The sequence below is a fragment of the Xiphias gladius genome, chromosome 16 (genome assembly GCF_016859285.1).
Source record: "Xiphias gladius isolate SHS-SW01 ecotype Sanya breed wild chromosome 16, ASM1685928v1, whole genome shotgun sequence".
Taxonomy (NCBI): Eukaryota; Metazoa; Chordata; class Actinopteri; order Istiophoriformes; family Xiphiidae; genus Xiphias; species Xiphias gladius.
The window spans coordinates 13,186,693-13,205,884 of record NC_053415.1 but is presented as its reverse complement, the minus strand read 5'-3'; the positions used below and the strand labels follow the sequence as shown (position 1 = coordinate 13,205,884).

Here is a 19,192-nt window from a genome sequence, read left to right as displayed (position 1 = left end):
AGGCCAAAAGATTATTTTGGCGACTGCGTCAACTTGAGCGTTTTCTGCGTCACTCTCCATTCTGCCTGCTCCTATCACGTTTCCCTCTCTGGGGACTAAATTGGTTCCCCCATGACAACTGGCCACAGGCCCACTAATTATCCCCCCTTCCTCCTCCAGCAGCTCACATACACTACCAGCTCTATGAATAGGCAGGCCACCCCGCAGACCCCACCCCATCTGAGGTCTAAATTTGGAACACAATTGAAATACAGATATCCTGTCAGAAGATAACGAAGAATAATATTGACCCCCACTTCATTAGGCCTATTTCATACAAGTGTGGTGAGTCTGGCATAACAGCCTCATTGTGACATAACTGTGCCTAGAGGTGCCAATGTACACTCAATTTTACAGTAAAACAGCCACAATCGGGGAATAAATAAACTCAGTACTAGTCAGTAGAAATGTTTCTAACTGTGACATATGTGTTTCAATACCTGTGATAAAAACACACCTTCAAAATGGCACCTGGGTGGAACGAGATTACTACATGTTGGCTGCTGCAATTTACAGAAGTTATTGTATCAGAGAAATGTCCTATGTGCTGATATAGGGGGGGGAACAAAGGTGATTACACCATGACATGCAGAAAAATATCCATCAGTATGAACAAAAATGAACTGTATGAGCGGAAATGACCGGATCATCAGAACCTGCATCATTTACTTTCTAAACCTGTGATAAGAAAAATAAACAAACAAACAATGAAATCATAGGGATCACAGTGATTAATGTCTGCTTAAAACAAGCCTGACTTAACTCCCCTGCAAACACAGAGGTGTCTGCACTGAGTTTAGGCGGGTTTACCCTCCACTACATCTCTGCTAAGGTCCATGTGGGAAGCAACACAGAACACATACCACCAGCCAAACACACTCGCCAGAAAAATTGGGGCTTGAGAGAGCTCCCGTGCGGATTGGTCCGTGTCGGTGTCGACGCCGATGACGTCGGGCTGTGAAACACGTGGGCCACGGTATCCAGAGCTCACATAAACAAAGCCACATTGGCCAGACTGGGTAGTCGAAGCTCGTGTCGCTGTCAGTGCGCGGAGTCACACGGTCTGCCTGCCTGGCATTGTTGGGCACCGACGCTCATGGTTTGGAGCTTTTACTGAAATTGATGAATACCCCCTGCGCGCTTATCGCATGGATTGAAAGCCGAGATCCTGATGTGAAAGAGGTAAGGTTCACGCATCCAACCTGATCTCTTTGCAGCATGATCTGTGTCTGTGCCTGACTTGCACCGACTTCTCCGGGCCAGTTGAATCTTTTTCCTTTCACTCTGTTTTTTTTTTTTTTTTCCACTTAAACTGAAATGACACAATACCGGGTCTGACCCGGACCGTTCAGACCTGTGGATGTGGCCGATATTTCACGAGAATGTTCGGCGTTCTGCTTCGCAGACAAGTTGATACGAATGCGAAAGTTTGTCAGTTCATCCTGAACAATTCCAGACTTTATAACAGCAAAAGAAAAAGACGACTTGTGCAGTTACATTTCTACATGCACGTATTTTGTCCGTATCCATTCAAAACTGTACGAATTTTTTTTAAAATGCTGTGCGTAGTAAGAAATTGTTTATAGTTTGTGCGCAATTGTATAAATTGATTCTGGCTTAATCTGGTCTTTTTTTTTTTGATGTTGTTTTTATTTTATAATCTTGTAAATGTCAGAGTTGTGTGTCTTATTAGGGGACGATCCAGAACAGAGCCGCCTTTTTGAATCCTGACACCCATACAACTCCAGACATTACCCATTTCAAGTGTCACCGAAAAACTGTCAGAAGACTTGAGGTATGATACGGAAAATTGTTTACTAATACAAAATACATACAGTATTTCAATTGTTTCGTGTTCTTTTACTTGGAATTGACTCACTACTGTAAAGTGCTGTTAATAAAGCTCTTGTTCAGACTAAAATGGGATTTAACTGGCTAACCTGTCGAACTCTATTCACAGTTTGAAGATTTAGTGGAGAAATTCTGATGTACTTTTACTGGTTTGGTTTTCAGCCATGCCCTGCGTTCAGGCTCAGTATGGATCATCACCTCAAGGAGCTAGTCCTGCTTCCCAGAGCTACAGCTACCACACCGCAGGAGAATACAGCTGCGACTTCTTAACACCTGAGTTTGTTAAGTTTAGCATGGACTTGACCAACACTGAGATCACAGCTACTACTTCTCTCCCGAGTTTCAGTACATTCATGGACAATTATAACACCAGTTACGACGTTAAACCACCCTGTCTGTATCAGATGCCCCACTCTGGAGAGCAGTCCTCTATCAAGGTGGAGGAGGTCCAGATGCACAACTACCATCAGCAGGGCCACCTGCCACCTCAGTCGGAAGAAATGATGGCTCACTCTGGGCCTATGTACTTCAAACCCTCCTCGCCTCATGCCCCAAGTACACCAAACTTCCAAGTTCAGCCCAATCACATGTGGGAGGACCCGGGCTCCCTCCACAGTTTTCACCAGAACTATGTTGCGGCCACGTCTCATATGATAGACCAGCGCAAGAATCCGGTGTCCAGGCTTTCACTCTTCTCCTTCAAGCAGTCTCCGCCCGGTACCCCTGTGTCCAGCTGTCAGATGCGGTTCGACGGGCCGCTGCATGTCTCCATGAACCACGACAACCCGGGCGCGCACCGCGGCCTGGACGGCCAGAGCTTCGCGGTGCCCAGCGCCATACGGAAACAGGCTGGCCTGGCCTTCCCTCACTCCCTGCAGCTCAGCCACGGGCACCAGCTGGTGGACAGCCAAGTGCCGTCGCCCCCGTCCCGAGGATCTCCGTCAAACGAGGGTCTGTGTGCGGTATGTGGCGACAACGCAGCCTGCCAGCATTATGGAGTGAGGACCTGCGAGGGCTGCAAAGGATTTTTCAAGGTGGGCTCAGATGACAGTAATACTGAATCAGTAATCCTGTCCGTACATGAAAGGTACGCTGTGTGCCCCTTATTCACTGCGCCCATGTGTTCAATTCTGTCCAGTTTCCTAAAAATAATAGCGATGCAGCCTAAACATTTATTAGAACCACGTTTTCGTTGCAAGCCACACTAAATGTCATTAAGCAACAGCTTAACGTGCGTGCGTGAAATGCCACACATATCTGGGAATAAGGAATAAAACAAATCTGAAAGACAGCGATTGTGTATTTGCTGACAGTCTATTCCCTCTTGTTGGTTCCTACAGTTGGGTCCCAAACAGGAGATGAGACAGATATTATATCGCTTTCATCTTTTCATTTTTTTTTTCCACGTTGTGCAGTAGCTTTAGAAAATAGGCCTAGGCAGTGACACTATGTTTTTCTATTTTTCTCTTTCCAGCGCACCGTCCAGAAAAATGCAAAATACGTGTGTTTAGCAAATAAAAACTGTCCTGTAGACAAACGCCGAAGAAATCGTTGCCAGTTCTGCCGTTTCCAGAAGTGCCTCGTCGTCGGAATGGTGAGAGAAGGTATGTTTAGACCATGCCTTAAATCATTTTAGACTAGTAGTGTATATTTCCACACTGATACACCGGGAAAACATCGTGCGTAATAGAATGTTATCCTATCCACATATAAGCATTTACGCAGGATTGTCGACTTATGGATTTCACGTATTTCTCCAAACGCAGTTGTCCGAACGGATAACCTCAAAGGTCGGAGAGGACGCCTACCGTCCAAACCCAAAAGTCCCCAGGAGCCCTCTCCACCCTCGCCGCCGGTGAGCCTCATAAGCGCACTTGTTAGGGCCCATGTGGACTCCAACCCCTCCATGTCTGCTTTGGACTACTCTAGAGTAAGTAAAGTGGCACAAGCCTAGAGATTAAACGTACACACACCACACACACACACACACACGAGAAAAAGACAAAAAAAAAAAAAAAAAAGACAGCAACTATTACTTTGGGTGAGAACAGAAAGAACAACAAGATTGACGACCTTTTTTCATTTACTCCTGCTTTGAGGTAGCAATTTATTGCTTTGAAAGTTTTCTGAAATACATCGCTGAATTCCTAACTTTGGCAGGCTTTTAATGTGGCATTTTTCTCCTAAGTAAATTGCAGTGAAATAGAGAAGTTCATCAAAAGGAGACGTGAATATAACAGTAAAAAAAGGCACCCTTTCTCTCTTGGAAATGGGCATTTGCAATTTCACGGATTATATATTTTAAAGGACCTCATTAAGGCGCTGTTTAAATTAAATTCCAGTTCCAGGCTAACCCTGACTACCAAATGACTGGAGACAACACTCAGCACATCCAGCAGTTCTATGATCTCCTGACGGGCTCCATGGAGATCATCCGGGGCTGGGCAGAGAAGATCCCTGGCTTTTCTGATCTACCGAAGCAAGATCAGGATCTCCTCTTTGAGTCCGCCTTCCTTGAACTTTTTGTCCTGCGGCTGGCTTACAGGTAAACTGCGTAATTATTAAACAAAACAATCCAGGCTCTAGATAATCATCCGCTCCTCCTTCAAGCTTCATCGCTTTCGGTTTTATTAGCTGCTCAATAATTGGAGGGCTCTTAAATTCCCATTTATTTCCAAGCGTAATTAATGGCATTTTCTCATTAATTGCAGGTCCAACCCAGTGGAAGGAAAACTTATTTTTTGTAATGGGGTGGTGTTACACAGGCTACAGTGCGTCCGTGGATTTGGAGAGTGGGTGGACGCTATCGCGGAGTTTTCTTCGAACCTGCAGAGCATGAACATAGACATCTCAGCTTTCTCCTGCATCGCAGCTCTGGCCATGGTGACAGGTGAGTGAAGGCGGCTGCTCCCTCGGAAACTCTGCCTGCGTCACAGTGCATGCAAAACAGATCAAGTTCATGCGTCGGAAACAATTTCCCCATCTCATTTCCCTCTCGGTGTGTTTTTTATTGCAGAACGACACGGGCTTAAGGAACCCAAAAGGGTCGAGGATCTCCAAAACAAGATAGTCAACTGCCTCAAAGATCAAGTGACATTCAATGGCGGTGGATTGAATCGTCCCAACTACTTGTCAAAACTCTTGGGAAAGCTCCCTGAACTGCGCACACTATGTACCCAAGGTCTGCAGCGTATCTTTTACCTAAAACTAGAAGATCTAGTCCCTCCGCCAGCAATAATTGACAAACTTTTCCTCGACACCCTACCTTTCTGAGTCTGACTCGATGGCGAGACCTCAAAGAACTTCCAAAAGACTGTTTGAGTCAGACTTGACAGATTTTTAACGTTATCATTTCTGAATATTTTGCAAGCTCCGTAGGCTAATAGAACAACAGTTACCCTATTATGATTCATGAGGGGAAAAAAAAAGAAGAGAGAAACAGGTGGAAGAGACAGAAAGTGTGATTGCTGTTTAGGCCTTTTGATTCTCTGAAATTGTTTTTTTGTTTTGGGGTTGTTTTTTTTCGAGTGCCAAACGAGTGAATCATCACAGGGAATTTCTCTCCAGTGGACAAATTGTCAACAAAGTTAATCCAGTGTTGCAATCACTTACTATTTATTTAACATCGGCTCTACTGATTCAGCATACTCAGATGTAATATATTCAATTTATATATATATGACCACGCACGCGTGCGCACGCACACTCACGCACACACACATACGCGCACACAGACAAACACACACTCACGCACTGTATATTATGATAGATTATGGGATGCCTCCAATGCATCGGTTTATAACGTGTACAAAGTTTGTTATAATGAAAAGATTTAATTTTCTTTTCTTTTCTGACTCGTGCCTATGTGTTTCTGACAGGATCCCAAAAGTATCCAGAAAAGACAACGCATGTTCTAGTTTACGTTTTTTTCCCCTTTTTCTTTTCTTTTATAGGCACTTGCTGAGGTGATGTCTATATATAATATATACCGGACACTATGTAGTCTGCTAGATTTGATACAGATTCGTAGTTATGGCACTCCTTTTATGTATAACGCATATGTGGAAAAATATCTCATCTGTATAGAAAATGGGGGACCCATGGTGTTTGTAAAACTGTCAGACATTCCTTGTTTGTATGTGCTGTAAGTATTGTTGCTGTTGAATATAAACGTTTCTATATATTTATTATTTCTATTGCCAAGAGCTACACTAAGCATGGTGCAATTTAAACGATTTCAAACCACCCAAGTTCATGCTGAGCACGTTGTCTATGTTTTATGTCTTATAAACGTCTGGATAGTTATGATTTAACACGTTTGGAAATGAAAAAAAACTCCATCTTATATCAAGAGGTTCGTGAGCGTGTGACCTAGGCCCACGTCTTTGACATCCTGATGTATACTTACAATTCTGTAACGCATTTGGTGCCGAATTCAAAAACTTTAGAGAAGAAAGAAATATTTAATGTTTACAAATAAAACTTTTAAATCAATTCTTTGCTAAATAATTTCTCTGAAGTTAATTTATTCTTTAAATGTAGATCTATGTGATTGAAATACGCTGCTTAAGCGCGAGAGAAAATATTATTCTGTAGTTCAAACTTAGATATTATTTTAATTCCCTCCAGTATAGTTATCAGCGCTTACAGGCCTATTGAACAAAAACAAACATTGAAATAATACTACGTTTTTTTCCTTTTAGTAACTTACTTTAACTAATTGTGAAATTATGTAGAGCCATTTAGTTCAAATGAATAAAATAAGTTATTACCTTTAAAGACTATAAATATGTCGCAAATGATGGGCAGGCCTACTCATGTTGTATTTTGAATTCTCTATTCTCTATACACACATATGTTGCTTTCTAAATGATCACATTTATTATCTGACCATTTCAACCGTTTTATTTAAGCCTATACTGTGTGAATATTTCAGTCACCAAAATTAGGCTACATTTGAATAGACTTTTAATTTGTTGAGCACCTAAAAGTTTGCCCCTTGCATGCGCGTCTATGTTTCTAATATTTCGACAATGTAAAAAAAACACGCTTTTATTAGTCCATCCCTGGCTGTTAAAACCTCTTTTCATTTTCTAACGTCTATTTGCATTTGACAAAAGAAAAGGTTACAACGGATTAAATATAGGAATCTTCATTTTTCGTTTGGATCCCACACAAAGTAATATATTTTTTTTTTTGAACCATCATTTAAAAGCGAACATCGGATTTTATAATTCAGTATATTCCACTGGATGTTCTTTTCGGGTGCGAAAGTTGATGCAAATAAAAGTTGAAGGTTGTCTTTCTGGATAGACGTTCCTTGTTGAATAATAGTCTGAGGATTAAAAACATGTAATATCCACTTTTATTTTATTTCAGTTTGTACATGAGATCATTAATGCGCTTCCTCAAACCGCTTCATTTGCCTTCACTTTTACTTTCTAAACGCGGTGTTTAGGTCTCACCTTCTTTACGCTGCCGACAGGTCAAAGCAGAACCAGAACCAGATATAAACCCCGCAAATAAAAGGCCCGAATATCTGCAACCTGCCATTACTGAGAGGAAGTGAGCGCACTCAGTGTGCAGCTAAAAAGAACACATTTACTGCGAACTGTGAAACCTGGTTGGGCACAGGTAGCACAGCTTTATACTGTGCTATATACTTGTCTGTGGATTTTTGAATTTTCAGTGAACAAGAACCATATGAGGATGCCACAGACAGGCACATTTTCTCTCTACATTTCTCCACAGTCCCGACGATTTAAAGTTGTTTTTTTTTTTTTTTTTTTAGCGGAGCCGGCGTCTGATGAAAAGACAAAGCAACCTAGTTTGTTTGACTGTAGTTTCATAGCAAGCCTGTTATTACCGTCAACCTCCCACAAACCCCCGGGGAGTCCAGCTCTGCTCCCCTGATTTCCTGCAGCTTCTCCTCCACGCCTTACCGGCCATTAAATCACACAGGTTACTGTCAGGTTCAGAGTCCACCACTGCATACCCTTTAATCCCACTGACTGGTTGCCCCCTTACACAACCACGATGCAAGACACTCCGAGATGTTGTCGCGCATCAAATCTGCATATTATGGTCCGTCACTGCGGAAAGGAAAGTCGTTTGGAAATGTATATAAAACGGCAGCGACTGGCCCGCACGAACTGAAGCCGCGCCGCTGTCACAAAGCCTTTCCGTTTGTCTATCAGAGGGGAGAAGTGACGCCAGGCTCTGAGGCATGTCTGGGACTTATCCTCGGTGATTCCACATTTACCACATGATCAAGATGAAGGGAACAGCTTATTTTGAGAGATATTAGCGGCAGGCAATAAATTGTCTAAATAATTAGATCGTCACTGTAAAGCGCTAATTCCAAGGCAAATTGGGATTACATTCAGAACCAGTTTGCTGACATTTAGCAGATCTGTTGAAAAGGGTGCATTACAATGTCACAAGCTCCTTCTATTGACTCAAAGTACAGTTAGGTTTTAAACATGTCTATCTCCACACAATAAAACATGACACATGTAGCTAAGACTTCTGTCAGTGTTTGTGCATGATTATATACGCTGGAGGACCTTGAGTCTAAATTCATTAAGAGCCTAGGACTTCATTTCCTCCCCACACTTGACATCAGCGGAAGGTTAGATGTGATGGTGTCAGCATAAGTAGGACTAGAAGAAAAGAAAAAGAAATAATTTCCCAGTTGTTCTGTCTTGTCCTCAGCTCCTGTACAGAGGACAACAAACCAGGGCCAGCGAGTGAAAGTGGCCCTCTTCAGAGAACAGAGCCTGTGTGTCTGCTGCTAAGTGCTTGTACGCAAAGTGAGAAGGGCATTGAAGTATAAGACTGAGCCATAGCTTCACGAGAAGGCTCCTTCACATCCGCAGTAGGCCATCGCTATTGGACGCATGCTGCACACTGCGACTGTCATGGATTATGTTGCATGCACAGCTGCACATTGTTGTGCTTTTGTCTAATTCTGTGATGCAATCTGACAGGTTCATGTGTGTGGCGCTTGGTTGTAGGTGTGTTTAGCGTGGTGGCCATCTGCATGACTACGTGTGAACTGACCATTAACATCGACAGTTATAGACAGGAGCCATTCCCCAACAACAAAGTGGAATAAGGATGTATTTTATTTTGAAAGGGATATGCCTTATTGTCATTTTTTGCCAAAAGTTTTCATTTGTTGACAGTATTGGCCATAACCTTAGTCTGGAGGTGTAATGTGTGAATTACCATGTTGGGAAGATAAGCTAGACCTTTGCTTCATCTGATCCCTGTGGTGGGAGAACAACTGACCTTTCACCTTTTCACTACATGTGAACTTGGTAGACATCTGGGAAGGAGACCTCACTGCTGCTCAAACTGAAGCTACGTTTAGAAAGAGGAGAAATGTGTTATTTTTTTTCAACTGCAGCAGCAAAGAGCAGAGTGCAGCGGCAGTCAACAGGGAATGCAGAGGGAGAATTATTATGAGGATGCAAAATATACATGCTACAAACTTCTGTGATACTTTGTCCAAAAATACATGCTGCCCAATGATGGCAATGTCTACACTCTCCTGAACATAGCAGAGGGTTTTTTGCACACAGTGTGTTGTTTTCTCCGACTTGGATAAAATTAAGCCTACAGTAAATTACAGTGAAGTTATATCTTTTCATTTTATGAGTGGCATTTAAAGTTATTTTGAAGTAATAAGTGAGAATCTTATCAGAAAGCTTGTTGGCAACACCTGAAATAGATCCATATGACTGAAAAGCCAAACCATGCTCTCTATTAGCTGGCTTTCTTGAAAAAGAAAGTGATTTAAAGAAATCATCTGATTCTTGAGTATGTCTTTCCAGCTGCCCTTGGTTACGCACTGCTTTTCAATAATTCTGCTGCTTTTCATTCATTCAGCGCATTCAGTCTCCATTCTTACATTTAGAATCACTTCCCTTCATGTTACCTTTTCCTCTGTTCGGTCAGGCTGCTCTGTGAGCCTGCAGTAAAACATGTTGATTACACAACTTATGAATCCTGCCGACTATAGCTCTAAACAAAATGAATGAATAATGAGTAGAATGATGGCCCTTTGGATATGACTGTCTATAGTTATATTACTATGACTATTTGATTTACCATATTGAAATGCTGATGATTGTCCAATAAATAATGCAAAAAGCTGATTTCCAAGTGGCGAGGCAGGAAAAGATATCCACCTTGCATATAGATGGAAGGGAAGCCGTGTCTGTCCCTCTCAGCCTGTGGCCCAGAGCAGCTTTATCATTCATAGGACTAAACAGACAATCAATTCAGCAGCCTTGTATGAAGGATGAAGGGATGCGACAAGCTGTGAATGATGAGGAGCCAAAAATCAAAGGCCTCACTCCTTCTTAGCTCTAATGGCCATTACCAGCCCAGACAGCACCAGTAAAATGAGGTTAATCATTCGCACAGATCCTTTCAAAGAAGACTGACTGAACTTGATGCCTAGTCAGATCACTCATAAATATTTACTTCATATTAAACAGCTGTGCATGCTCTGTTCTTGCACATTGATTTCTGACGGATGCCATCAAATTATTGTTTCAAGTGTGGTCAGTAAAAACCATGATTTGCAATGCTTGTACCAAGACTCAATTATGCTAACCACAAGAAATTAATAATGCAATGAAATTGACAGGACATTATGTTAGCAAGGGGGTTCTTCAGGTTTCTGCAGGAAACTATACATTTGGAGAAAAAAAGAAAGGTGATTTTTACAAATGATCTTATAATCACCAGCAACCACAAGTGTTCAAATAGTACATTCAGTGCTGATAAATAGCAGTCTGTTTATCAAAATTAAATAGCCCTACAGTTTAAGTTTATGGGCACAGCATGTATCAGTATTGAACACATGGGCTCAGTCCTTTGACCTTATTGACAAAATGAAATCAGAAATTTCCTTTATAGAAGGAGTTAATGTTTCCTCGGGCAGACGTGTTTCCGATTCAATTAGTTTTAATGAAGCCGGTGCTCAGTGGTTACTGAAGTAGAAAAAACAGGCATAAATGCCTGATGGTAATAGAGGACATATTAAGGAGGAAGGGATCAGACACACAGTGCGTGTTTCTAAGTGGCGAAAAATGCCTCTTTCAGGCTGGTAGGAGCCAGTGGCTTGGGAAGCAATGAATTGTATGAGCCTCAAATGATGCATTAGGTCTCTGGGGCAAGGCTGGAGGAGACTGAGGAGCAAACTGTAAAAACACACGAGAGAAGAAGCTAGTTTTGATGACACATGCGGGGTATCACCAACAATGCTCATCTAAACAGTCTTATCTACATAATTTTATCACAGCAGCCTAACATATACATTTCAAATCATTTACATTGAATTGAATTTTTTGTGAAATAATTACATTTGAAATTCCTAAAGTCTAAAAAATGCTGCCCATTACTTGCTTCTTGTTTTCTCCCCCCATTTACACCTTCCACTGTGACAATGACTGAATGCAGGGATGCAAACTATCCCTTCGTCAGATGTCAGTGTGTAAAATGTCAACATGGTCAGATGCACTGGCTCAGTTCCCACACGGATATGCCCTCATCCTGTGTTATGGTTTGTGCCGCTGCTCCATGTGAAGTGAAACATATAAAACACACCCATGCACATGTAATCTGTTCATGTCTTTGAGTCAAATCATGTGTGTGTATGTGTGGTCCTCTATCATCTGCAATCCGGATTAAGTAGAAGGTACATGGGTGCCCTGGTACCCTAGCGGATTAAGGCGTTCCCCGTGCGACTGCAACAGCCCTGGTTTGATTCCACCTGGGGAACAATGCTGCATGCCATACACCGATTTCTCCCTCCCGTCATTACATGTATGTCTCTTCTGTCTGCTCTCTAAATAAAGGCCTGAAATACACCAAAAATACATTAATTCCCAGGAGAAAGATGCATTTGCTTTTTAAATAGAAATTACAATCACAGATTTATTAATTGAGAAGAGATACAGGAATAGCAAAAGTTATGTGCTTCATTTGGACAATCATACAGCTAAACAGCAAAAATACAGTATGTCTATTGAAGTTTGATCATAAGGTTCAACAAAAAAATGAGCTCTTATGAGCGCAAAGCCACAGACCTCTGTAGTGTCACCCCTCGATTAAACAAGCAGATTTGGAAAAATGTTGCGGTAGGTTTTTGCAGCTCCAAAGTCCTCCCATCAGTGTATTCTTGCTTCCGAGCTGAATCTCAGAAACGATCAAGTCAACTTGTGAAAAGGCAAAGAAAGAGATTTGTTTAATGTGATTTTTTCAAAAAAGTTCAGTTCAAACAATCCAACAAGAACTTCACAATACCTTTTACCTCAATCTTCGGCGTGTTGACTAGCAAACAAGTCTGAAATGCACTCACACTTGTCTGCATCTACAGGGCGTCCTAGGCCTCTACTCTCCATTGAATGAATTTCTGTGTGCATTGATACATGCAGTATAGGTATGTACCCACAACACAAATAGATGCACGTACTGATGGTGTTACTAATCTGCCATAGCACATATAAGTACACATTTACAGTGAGAGGGTGCCAATAGATGGAGTGGTGGATTCTTGAAGGGTCAAGAGGGGAATATGATGTGTGTGTGTTGGACAAAAGGGAAGGGGGGATGGGTTTATGGTGTCTGTGTATCACAACAGACAGGCGAGATCCAACCCAGGCTCCCACACAGCTTTGTCATATCACTAGGAGATTAGGAACACACACATGTCAAGCTAGGCAGAGCCTGCTGCAATAATGCACCTGCCAGCTCTCAAGATCCACTCAACCCTTGTTCAACCCCTTGTTCCTACATGTTAACACAAAGGCATGCCCACACAGAAATGACAAATTTCTAAATATTGACCCTCTTTCTTAATGCACATATAGAACCCAAATGTTATCATTTGAGATTAGTGGAAAAGGAATTTGTTGAAAACAGCATTTAGCATTTCAACTTGTCAGACAAAAGAGGAATAAATCAATGGCAATGTGAGAATTAAAATATGTTAAAGGAAAATGTACTTCAACACACATACAGTGAAAAACATAAAATATCAAAGACATGAAAAGGTTGGGAGATTGGAAAAGTGGATATTTTCTATGAAAAGACTGATGGGAGAAGGTCGTCTTTCTTCATGACAGAGTTCCCTAAGAAAAGGACAGAGTGGAGGCTCAAAGAGATTCATCTCTACCAGGATTCAAGGTCATCCAACCTGGTCATCCTAGAAGCACTTGAAAAATATGGAGTGAAGACTGGAGATATTTTTCCCCCCCAAAAAGGAGTGTGGAGGGAAGACTCTGACTGAAGAGAATCACTGACCTTCAAACAAGCTCTCTATCCATATAGAGTAGGGGAAGACATGCACAATCCATCAAAAATGCACATGAACTTTCCCTCTTCAAATAGTTCCCGCTTGAATAGCAGTCAATGGATCAACTATGAATATTGCATGTACTGAATTGCAGGGGATCAGATTGAATTCACTGTGAAAAAAAAAAATCAGTGATATTAGAAAATCATATTTCAAGACTGAGACTAAAAATTATGTTTCGAGTGAAAACAGTTTCAGTTGTGAACAGAATGACAGGTAGTGATGATAGATTTAAACCATGTTTTGTTATTTGCAACACAACCTGATCACAGACTTGATTTTAATCACCAAAAATGTAAAGAGAAGAAAAATATATAACACAATTAATAAAAGTGTAAATAAATAAAAGTCCCCCCTACGGTCATGAAATTGTCTTTTGCCACAGTCCCTCTTCAGGAATGAAAGATCAGTGTTAATTTTCAGCCGGTCTTTGATTGGATGAACCTGCCTGCCTCTTGCATGACATGGCTAGCACAGGTCAGTGGCTGGTGCAGTGTAGCATGAAACAAACAAATAGAAAAAGGCACCTTGTGGCACTTGACTCTCGCCAGAATGCAACTGTCGGCAAGCCTGCCAGCGTCCTATAATAACAACCAGTGCCTCCTATCCAAAGTATGGGAGAGAGAGAAAGAGAGAAGAGGAGGGGTGGAGGTCAGGGAGAAAAGAGAGCTGGAAAAGGGGGAAAGATGGATAAAAGAGCTGGAGAAGGTTAGGAAAAAAACGTAGCATGTTAGTGCTCTGAAATCTGGGAAGAGGAGATAACTTGCTGATTTAATATTGAACAGTAAAAGCATGTAACAGTACAGAGAGCAGATAAATATAAATGATGAATCCTGGCACAGAAGACGTTTTCAAAAAATCTGGCTATGTCATGTTTATTTTTTCAATCTTCTAACAGTGCATTATCACTGCTTTGCTGTGGCATTAACAGTGTTTTGGCTTTCCTTTCGGGGCAACTTATGATGTCGGTTGTTAATACTGTGACTTGACTAAAAATAAAATTCAAATCACTGAATCTCTATGCCTCTTCTCTTACTGTAAGGCCACTGAACTGCTTGAATACTATATTCATTTTATATTAATCAGCAGAAATACAACGATACGTACAAAGATACACATACTGCTATTTTCTTTTTTTTTTTTCTCTTTTTTTTAAAAAGGCATTTAAGGGGAATTCCACTGATTTTACACATCAATAACTTCTCCAACCTTAAAAACCGAATAGTTCCCTTGCCCCTACCCTCGGATATGACCCATAGGAGCGTACCAGCGGCAGGTGGTCATCAGGGTAAGAATAATAAACACCTGGTTTAGGCTGTAGAGCGGTAACGGATAAAAGAAACAATGATGATTATCGGTTTCACACAGGAAACAAACAAGGGCCTCCTGCGTGAAAGTCTTGTGGTTGTGGTTGATCCATCCCTCCTCGTAACGCAGACTTATTTGCTCTTTGAACTACGTCACCTGGCTTCCTCCCTTGCTCCTATCATAATTACTGTGGCCGCTAGAGGTTGACTAACAATAAAACACAACTATGGGTCATAATAAGCTGTGTGCACGGACGACCTGTGTGTTCATCTGTCTCCTCTGTTTACAGGTCTTTAGGAGTACTACTACACATGTGAAAATAGTTGTATAAAGTGTCATTTGGGTATGATGAATGCAAATTTGAAAATGAAAGAAATTTGGATGCATGGAGCTAGAAAGAAGTGAGCTTACAAGACCTCTGTAGCCCACTCTTCATCTCTGCTTGGGGCTAGTGGCTCGAGACTACACCAGCTGCTACTAGCATAACTCACTGGAATCTCAAACAGAACTGTCGGTAGTCGAGTTGTACTGGGGGTAATATAGGTAGGTAATGTAACTGTGCATAGGGAAAGAGAATGTGTGGAATAAAAAAAGGCGATATCTCTGATCCTGCTTAATCAGTTTTGATCATTTTCTAAAAACTCTCCGTTGTTAGAGGAGTGCAATGCTAAATCGGTGGAATTCTCTTTTAAGGACCTTTCTGTAATTAAACACATTTAAGCTGTGCATAGAATTAGGAGGGTTTGTGTTTTTTTGTTTTTTTTTACTGTACTCTTTTACCAAAGCATAAACATAAACTAAACATAACTGTGTTTCAAGACAGCCTTCTCTAACAGTCCATGCAAAATTAAGACAAAAATAAGATGGAAAGGACAAGGTAAAGAGGGTTGGAGGAGGTTTGAAGGTAGGGACAAGACAGAAGGGAGAGGGGAATAGAGAACAGGAGAGCCATGCCGATCATCCAGTGATAACATGAGGAAAATAAGTCTGATTATCACAGAGGCCGGGAGCATTAGACAGACAGTTGGGAGTCATCCCGAAACTCAGGAGGGAAGAGGCAAGACAAGAGGTCACAATTATGCCCCGCTAGCTGCACTCCCCTCCTCCTCATGAAGTCCTCTAATATATTCAGTTAGTTCCTGTATGGCACGGAGGGGAAATTCTAATTAAAGGGTGGGGGGAATTTTGACACATGTGAGGCAGAGATCAATATTTAGCACCATAATCAGCCATTCCTGATGGCTTGACGGTGTCACTGTGAGCAGACTGCGGCTCTCCATTAGAGGCAGCCAAGCAGGCAGGCTGCAGAGAAGCGCCAAACTCCCAGCCATCATGAATCAAAGCAAGTGATGCCTCTCGTGCTCGATTTTGCTTTGCTTTTTATCTTCATTCATCCTCTTAAAGGAGAAAGTGAACTCTGTCAGACTGCTTTGTGATAGGGGTGCAGGGGAAGTGGAAAAGAAAGGAAGAAAAATGCCATAGAGTGGTTATGGTAGATCAGGGGGGAGAGCAGCTGTCAGGACTTTAGACTGGAAGGTGTTTGTAAGTAACACAGATGGTCCTCTCTATTGAATGATTTCTCTTTTTGATTTGACAAATATTTTTATATTAATTTCAAAAAGTTGTGGAAAGCATTTAGATCCTTTACACTAAGTAACAGTAGCAATACCACACTATGAAAATACACCATCACAAATCCATTAAAAGTCCTACACTGAAAATGTGAAGTAAAAGTATGTATGTATTGTTAGCAAATATTTATAAAGTATCAAAAACTGAAGTGCTCAAAAAGCAGGAAACGGCCCATGTGAGTGTTATACATTGTATATAATACTATTTGATGTATCAATAGCATTTTACTGTTGTAGCTGGTGGAGGTGGAGCTGTTTTTAACGAGACAGGTAACTCAAATTTGTACCTAAGTACAGTACTTGAGTAAATTCACTGGTAAATGTTAACTTTCCACTGCTGTTTTTGAAAAAAGTCCTTTATTATTATATTATTATTTTTTAAAAACAGTAGCGCTCTACAAATGGAAAGTATATTTAATTGTCAAAACCACATTACTGTATTAATTTTCCAAATAGATACACACACGCTCGCACATTCACAGCCCACACAACATTTGTGGCATGTGAACACGGCTGTTCTGCTGACATGGATAGTGACCACTGAGTCAGTATCAAGAACATGGTGTTGTTTCCAGAGGGCAAGGAGAAAGTGCAAGGGGCAAAGGAGGGGGCATGTGAAAGTGTGTGTGTGTGTGTGTGTGTGTAGGTGGGGAGGGTTGGGGGCAGCCCAGCCCAGGATGTCCCCTGTCTCCATGTGTCAGCCAATCTCCTTGTTCTTGCATGTCACTGACACACATGTGGGTACTTACCAACCCAAGTTGCTCCAATTAATGGCTGTCCCACTGCGCTGTCCATTGTGCGGTGTGCTAGCCTGGGTGACAAGATATGGTCTGGGATCTGTCTCTCCAGTGACATAAGGAAGGAATTTTAAGAGGGAAAAGTGATGCAAACCCACACCGCCTCATGCTGCGCACAGATAGGTAGATAACAGACTCTTGTAAATGAGTGGCAGCAAGGAAGGCATTGAGGATTCTCTAATTACTTGCTGCAATCTATCTAAGTCACTGGCCTTCTAATTTGATTTATCAGAATGCATGAAATCCCTTGGAATAATGCCCTTATTAGAAGGACAGAATTGACGGGGGTACAAGAGGTCTGCCGAGAGGAGGAGGGGAGGGGAGATTTAAGCATCAATTACAGTCAAAAGAAGAATTAATAGTTATTAATCCACAAACATAGCTATCGTTCTCTCTGTTACCTTTCTGCCACAATATCCTTCACACTTGCCCCGCCACACAAGCACATGGTCACATACACTTCTCCTGCATGCACAGACATACACATACCAGCACAAAGAATACATACACGCAGGCGTCTTCCTGTTGGTACACACCAGTACGCGCATCAACACGCACATGCACATCTACAAACAGACAGATACAAACAAACATGCACACAACCACACACATCTATGAATGCAGGAGCAGACGTGCATACTGCAGAACTGAGTGAAAATGAGCATCGAAAAAAATAATTCACATAAAAAAGCAAGACACAGTAACAAAAGCCAACATGCCATAAATATCTCTTACTCTGGACGGTCGTATCATTTTGCCCACTGGTGGATCAAAGGTCTTTAACTCTTTAACTAAATTCTTGACTGACAAATTCAATTGCTGTCAGTCTTCCAGGGCCCTCAATGTAATATGTGCATTTTGATTCAATTTGTGCTGCAAATACATACATATACATATTGTTTATCTGGTTATGGATACAAAAAAATCAATACTTATATCTGTGCTTTGTCATTCCTAAGTGCATCATGAAATAGCAAGATATCCCTCTAATTGAATCCAGCAAAACCACATAGATTGTTAATTTTGTGCTATTAAGGTTTTGCAACATTTGCAATGTCTTCTTTTTGCCTGTTGATGACTCTTGTTTGTCCCCTTGTATGGGAAAAGAACATTTTATATATCTAAAAATTGAATTTAGAAAGGTCAATCTCTAAACAAATAACAATAAATCAAAGATAGAGCTCGTATCATTTCTAAGGAGAGGACTTCAAAGTACAAAGGAAGACTTTTCATAAGCCAATATCATTACAAACAAAAAAAGTCATTTTACTATGTGGAAGATGATTTTGTAATTACACAAAGCAGAAAAATCGTGATTATTCAAATCACCCTAATTAAGTCATGTTACAACTAACAGGGTCATATCACATTCACAACAATGACAACAAAAGGACAGCTTGTCATGTTAAATAATTTAAAGAGCTGTGAAGGCAGCAATGCTGCATTGGGTGGCACTCTGGTCTGAGTTTTATGTTAAATCCTTTGGTTTTTGTTAAAGGGTTGCTGAGTTGCTGAAAAGAGAATGCCAGTGCGCTGTTGCTTTGCTGTCAGTCACACAGAGGCAGTATTTAGACAGGGAGCTGAGAGGTCTGCTCCACTGCCAGCTCCTGCCTTTTAAACAGCCCTTTCCTCAGAGAGACAACTTACCAGTGAGCGCCAGTCAACCTCGCCTGCCCGGCCATGCAGCCCCCCCCAAACACACACACACACACACACACACACACACACACACACACACACACACACACACACACACACACACACACACACACACTTTGATAGCCTCTTTGCCAAAGAACTATTTGGCAGAAGGGGAGAAATGATCGTGTATGGTCAAACCCAAAGGTACATTGTGATGGGTCTATCCCCCTGTTTCAACAAAGGGGAGCGCAAGGCATCTGGACAGCAGATTCATCAGCATTACTTGAATGGAGGAACAAGCTCATACAGCATTACGTGGCTGTCAGGGAAGATGAATCAGGCAACTTGCTGCATTGAGGATCCTCACAGACCTTCAGTCATGGCCTGTGGTAAAGACTGAAGGATGGGAGAGAGGTTGTGGAGATAACACATCACGCCCTGTCTACGTCCTATATTATGGTGCTGTCCTGTAGAGTGTCTGGGACAATACTGTGTTAGCTGCCAGAGTGCCGTTGACATCATTGACAAACCTCTATGGTGTCAGGCAGTCACTC

General features: G+C 41.6%; 1 protein-coding gene across 1 annotated transcript; it reads left to right on the top strand.

Moving 5' to 3' along the window:
* Positions 1-1,051: 1,051 nt before the first annotated feature.
* Positions 1,052-6,332, top strand: nr4a2a (nuclear receptor subfamily 4, group A, member 2a). Its single transcript, XM_040149508.1, has 8 exons — positions 1,052-1,221; positions 1,733-1,834; positions 2,053-2,924; positions 3,365-3,494; positions 3,657-3,820; positions 4,233-4,435; positions 4,602-4,780; positions 4,907-6,332. Exons 3-8 carry the CDS (start codon positions 2,055-2,057, stop codon positions 5,161-5,163), a joined length of 1,803 nt encoding a protein of 600 aa, XP_040005442.1. The 5' UTR covers positions 1,052-1,221; positions 1,733-1,834; positions 2,053-2,054; the 3' UTR covers positions 5,164-6,332.
* Positions 6,333-19,192: the final 12,860 nt, after the last annotated feature.

Excerpts from the sequence above, each read along its gene's own strand:
- nr4a2a (XM_040149508.1), top strand. The coding sequence starts at position 2,055 with ATGCCCTGCGTTCAGGCTCAGTATGGATCATCACCTCAAGGAGCTAGT. Across the intron at positions 4,436-4,601 it reads GTCCTGCGGCTGGCTTACAG|GTCCAACCCAGTGGAAGGAA; the intron begins GTAAACTGCGTA and ends CATTAATTGCAG. Across the intron at positions 4,781-4,906 it reads AGCTCTGGCCATGGTGACAG|AACGACACGGGCTTAAGGAA; the intron begins GTGAGTGAAGGC and ends TTTTTATTGCAG.